The following is a 5898-nucleotide window of genomic DNA, read 5'->3' on the forward strand; positions in this document are numbered from 1 at the left end:
ATATAATTTTCCTTTTATCACATCAGCACATTTTTTTACACACAAAAGAATCCAAAAGATTCATTCTTTGCTCTGGGGGTTTAAGAACCACCACAAGACTCCGTTCTGACTGCCAGATGACGTCAGACCTTCTCTGTCCCGCTCGGCGTAATACTACACTTGCGGGGATGGTGGGCTTTCACAGAAACCATAATGGAGGCGGAGAGGTCAGTCCACAGCCGTCCTCTTAAGTGGGGAGTAGATTACTGCTACATTGTTTCATACTGAAGAGAGGAAACACCTTTAAAATGCTGGTGAAATCACAGAAACGCAACAAATACTTCTTTTTGTTTTTGCTTTTTATATCAAGGTTTTATTCATTTTTGCAGAAAAGTAGGCCTATACAATTCCTTTAGACACAAGATATGAGTGCTGAAGCTGAGGGTCAGATAAACTGATTTATATTGTTTGTAAATGCTAAAGGAAGATGTACTTCCTCTTTTTTTCTCATATTTAAAAGAGCAGAAATAGGTGCTTTATTAGTTACCTTAGCGTTTGCATTTCGGCCTCATATGTGTTTATATTATGGGTGTGTGTGTGAGCTGGTGCATCTGGATGAGTGTGTGTACCAGAAAACAAGACCGAACCAGAAACTGATTAGCATTAGCTGTTGCTAGGAGTTTTTAATGTGTGTTTTAATCAGGAGAAGTGAGGCTGTGCTCAGCCTCTGAGGCTGCATATCTGCAGTCTAACATGTTGGTGACTGTGATGAATATCTGACCCTAATTTGAGGGGGGAAATTTGTGCATGCTCATTCATGCAGGACGGGGGAGGTGTGGCTGAGAGAGTAAATGGAAGAAATGGGATGGTGCGGAGAAAGTGGCAAAGCAGCGTCTGAAGGGTTTGAAAATGCGACCCTGCGATTAAATTYAAATTTTTTTTAATTATTTGGAGAATTAATTATTTTTTATAGTGTTAAACCATTTTTTTCAACAACTATTCCAAGGATTTCATCATATCCATTCATATTTATGTAAATTCTGAAAATAATCTGTGAATTTTAGCTGATTGTTGAACAGTTCAGCATTTTATTTCACAATTTTAATACATTTTAAGATATTCAATCAATGCCAAATGGCTTTTCAGTTATATACACTAATGCACTTTTCAGCTTGTCTTTGCTTTACTTAGAAAAAAATCTAAAATTTGTTGTGAAATTTATTTTATATATTTTGATTGTGTTCAGTGTTAACCCTATAGCATTTTTAATAGTCACACCAATAGTGACWTTTTTTGTTTAGTTTTTTTYCCCCTCTCTTTTACAGCAGCTTGTAGTTGCAGTATCGCCTGCCTCTAAACTTTGCACCATTTTTAGTTTCCGGTCTGTGCTTCCTGCATGCTGCTGTGGTCTGAACACATACGAGCAGCCGCTCTACATTGAGCTTGCACCAGCTACAGAACTGGCTGGAGCATCTGCCAGAGAATGTGCCAATTAAGGCTTTGACAGTTAATTACTGGTTAGTGCGATGGCTCAGACGCAGCTTGTGTACATGTGGCTTTGTGGACGGAGCAGCGGGTTCTGGCTCTGAAAGCGAAACCGTTTCTAGTTTAAAAATGTATACCAGGGACCTGCGGGTTTTTTTTATTATTATTATTGTAATCATGACTAGGCATGTCCCGATCCAGACTTTTTGGCTCCCGATACAATCCAATTTTTTTAATGATTAGTCTTTCCGATACCGATCCAAGAACTTTGTTTTTTATTTCTTTCCAGGTAACAAGGTTGGTAGTATTAAAGTGGATTTCACAAGGTGCTGTACATCCATTATCATACTGAAAAAGCAAATATACGTATCACTATTACTGTACAGTTAATACATACATTGTTAACCAATTAACGACATCAATCAATATTAATTAAATGTCATGCTTGATTCAGAAATGGGAGATTACCACAACAGTTGGGTATAAGATAGGTTTCAGTATATTTGAAACAAAAACAAAAAAAGGAATTAAATTTATCTCTCATCTTATGGGTGGAGGGGATGGATACTAGACCAGAATAACACACATGTTTATTAGTCAGGGCTTATAAACTCAAGTTGTGTGGTGGAGAATATATTCAATTGAATGCTTGTGTGAAAAGGTGTGTTTTTAGTTGATTTTTAAAGGAGTCTGTGTTATCAACAGATCTTAGATAGGGCAGAAGGGCATTCCACAGTCTGGGAGCCATTGAGGAAAAGGCACAGTCACCACGGGTCTTGAAGCGAGTACAGGAAACCAAGAGARGATTCTGGTCTTGTGAGTGCAAGTTGCGTCTGGGGTTATAAGGCGAGAGGAGACCGGAGATGTTATTCCGCGCTGAATAGGCTGTTACAGTAGTCAAGACGGGTTGAGAGATAAAGGCATGAATTTACCATTTCCAGYTCAGAGGCAGGCAGGAGGGGGCGAAGTTTAGAAATGTTACAGAGTTGAAAATAGCATGAGGAAACCAGATTTWTGACATGCTTATCTAGTGACAGATCTGAATCAAAATTGACTCCCAGATTTCGTATGCTCTTTTTAACAGTCGGCCCCAGAGAGCCCAGTTGTTCTTTTATTTGAGGGATCTTATTTTCAGGTGCCAGGATCAGAGTTTCAGTCTTGTCAAGATTAAGAAGTAGAAAGTTGTCAGAGAGCCATTTGTTGACTTCTGTAATACAGTCTAGAAAAGAGATAAACTTGTGGGAACTTGACTCATTAAAAGAGCAGTATAACTGCAGGTCATCAGCATAGAAGTGATAGGAGACAACATGAAAATTGTCAATGATCTGGCGTAGGGGGCTGATGTAGAGGAGGAACAGGAGGGGCCCCAGGATTGAACCCTGTGGTACTCCACAAATGAGTTGAGCTGGTTCAGAATAAGTTTGATTTTGAAGTACTGAGGAAGAGCAGTCGGAGAGGTATGAATTAAACCAGTTTAATACCGCACCCGATATCCCTATGTTTCTCAGGTTGCGTAGTCGAATGGTATGATTAGCAGTGTCAAAGGCAGAAGAAAGGTCTAATAGGAGCAGAACRGTGTAGAAGCCACTATCAGCAGACGTTAGTGTATATGCCATTTGATACACATAGAAGAGCGGTCTCAGTGGAGAGAAATTTGCGGAAGCCAGATTGGTAAAGGTCGTGAATATTATTTTCATCCAGGTGAGCAGTAAGCTGTAATGATACAATTTTCTCCAAGACCTAAGACAGGAAAGGTGATTTAGAGATGGGCCGGTAGTTGTTGAGATCTGAGGGGTTGAGGGACTGCTTTTTAAATTTGGGTTCAACGATTGCATTTTAAAAGTTGCCTGGCACACACACAGATGTAAGTGAGAGGTTCAGTAGGTCATCAAGTGAGGGCCCCCCACATCATAAACAGTTTTTAAAAAGCTGGGTGGTAGAACGTCAGCAGTGGAGGCTGAGGATTTCATTTCATATCTGCCACCAATACCGATACTGAGTATCTGATCGGGACATCCCTAATCATGACTACCGTACATGGTTGTTTGCTTTTGACCATTAACTGCAATAAATATGAAAAAATAAGTTTTACCAGTTGGCACCACTTCTCCCTTAGATATATTGTTTGTAGGGTATTGTCTACTGACTCAGCCCCCTCTGTTTAAAACAATAGTCTAAAAGTAAACCATAGCCCAAAGGCGTGCGTGTGTGTGTGTGTGTGTGTGTGTGTGTGTGTGTGTGTGTGTGTGTGTGTGTGTGTGTGTGTGTGTGTGTGTGTGTGTGTATTCTCATGCGAGCTCACTCCAAGGGGAATAATGAGCACAATTGTTTCCACCATCTCCTTTAATCCATGCCTCAGGCTGAAACGATACTGAGGCTGAGAAAAAAGGACTTTTTTTTTGGCCTTTGCCTCATGAGATGCGTTGTCCTTCGTCAACAGCCATTCATTATGATCTGAATGAGCTTTAATCTACGTAGATGATCATGAGGTTCAGAGCAGAGGTTGCTGGTGGTTTGTCAGTCAGCGTGGTGGAGGTTAAAGTTAGGTTTTAAAAAGGTTGTTGAAGACTAAAAGTAAGGAGTAAAAAGTAATGTCATGCAAACACAAACTTGACTAAAACCTCCCTCATGATTGAAGGTTTTGTAGATTGTTTAATTCAAGTCAAAATACATCAGAATATTTTAGTTGGTGCACCAAACCGTTAAAGAAATTAAATCAAACAGGATTGTTATATGTATACTTTAACCTGCCCTATTATTAAGAGAATGTATAATACTACATTTGATGAGCACTGCTTACAGCTTGCACAGACAATATTGCAATTATTTGTAGAAATATGCAAAACAATGGAAAACTGTAAAAAGTCCCAGAAAACCTAAAAAATCAAGGCTTTGTGGGGGATTGTGACTCTGGAGTTGCATACCATTTTCTAGTTCTCAATGGATCGAATTGTCTGTAGATCTGTTATTGAGTCTCCCTCATTCTTCCTCAAGCTAACTGAGGATAAAGAAAAAAATGAAACAGTTACCCAGACTTCTGTGCATGTGTCCCAGACACTAGGGTCCATTTAACTTGCCCTAAAAGGTTCCACAAGGACAAGATTTTACTGACGTGATTTTACTGAAAAACTAATTGGTAAAGATTTTTTTTWATTTTTGTTCACTCTTAGCTGTTTTTCTTCCGCACCCAGAGCAACCCTCTGCAGCTGCCCCTGAAGAAGTGTGCCGTGGTGGGCAACGGTGGTATACTGAGACACAGCAAGTGCGGACAGGACATCGACCAAGCTGACTTCATCATGCGGTGAGAGACACAGGCGTGCCGGGTGTCTATGTGAATCTGTGCATGTCTGTCTCAACAAGTGAAATCCCATCTGTAGTAATGAGAGCTGGTGTTGGCTGAAGCCAAGGGACAAAGACACAGGAAAATGGGCCAAAGTGTGGTCAGCAGAGAGCAAAAGGTCAAGAGTGACTCAACAAAATATGAACAGAGGGAGGAAGGAAGGATGGGTAGTTACGATACACAAAACCATATGGTCCATTCTTTGTGTTAAAGAGACCGCACACTCAAAGTGCTACTTATTGTTCTAAACATTTGCTTAAAACTTTAACATTAATTGTTGAAGTCAATCCTGTTTGTTAGCCAAATATCATGTGAACCACTGGACAAATTTTAATGAAACATTGTACATCTATAGCTAGAGTCAATATGGCCACCAAGGCTACTGCCCACTCTGTCATTCCTCAACATAAGGTGATTTTAGTCTAGACTTTGGCATGAAAAGCTGTCATAAATTCTCGTGATTATTTATATTGTTCACATACGTCCAATAAGGTAACATTTGGTAACAGTGTTTTCAAGATGAACTGTTTTTTGATAGTTTTTTTGTTTCCAAAATGAAGCAATGCATCAGTTCTGCCTAAAGCTCCAAGCTCTAAGTAGTTGTGTCAGGTTTAAACACCAAACATTAATGTAACTGAACTGCAAGGAAAGACACAACAGAGTCAATAAAGTTTTACTTGCAAGGAGAGTGTCCGGAGACTGCTTCAGTTAACAATCTCTCTCTACACTCTGAAACAGTTCCAGCTCTCACAGGCTTTTTATTCAGTTTTAGGAATGCCCTGGTCACATAGTGCTTCAACCGCTCAAGGGTAGGGGTGTAAGAAAATATCGATACACTGAAATATCGCGATATTTCATTTCCCGAGACTGTATCGATATTCTAAAGCCCTGTATCGATTTTTTAATTAAGGTTTAAAATGTCAACTTTCCTGCCAGCCGTTCATTTTATGTTGTAGTTCAGCCTCTGACCACTAGTTGGCAGCAGTGAGCCAGCCATTTGGCTCCTCTACCTCTTGAGTGTCAGAGAGTAAGAGAGCATTAGCATTATAAGTTAACATTAGCTTCATGCTCCGACAGCTGAATCTGTGCGGAAA

The 5898-nt window shown here is 39.9% G+C and overlaps 1 protein-coding gene across 1 annotated transcript in view; it reads left to right on the forward strand.

Moving 5' to 3' along the window:
• The window catches only part of st8sia1 (ST8 alpha-N-acetyl-neuraminide alpha-2,8-sialyltransferase 1), an 18148-nt gene that overhangs the window by 2700 nt on the left and 9550 nt on the right, over nucleotides 1-5898 (forward strand). The window contains exon 3 of the mRNA XM_014029894.1: nucleotides 4656-4765. Coding sequence (XP_013885348.1) covers nucleotides 4656-4765 — 110 coding nt within the window. The remainder of the gene's footprint in view (nucleotides 1-4655; nucleotides 4766-5898) is intronic.

This window comes from Austrofundulus limnaeus, unplaced genomic scaffold (assembly GCF_001266775.1).
Source record: "Austrofundulus limnaeus strain Quisiro unplaced genomic scaffold, Austrofundulus_limnaeus-1.0 Scaffold965, whole genome shotgun sequence".
Classification (NCBI taxonomy): domain Eukaryota; kingdom Metazoa; phylum Chordata; class Actinopteri; order Cyprinodontiformes; family Rivulidae; genus Austrofundulus; species Austrofundulus limnaeus.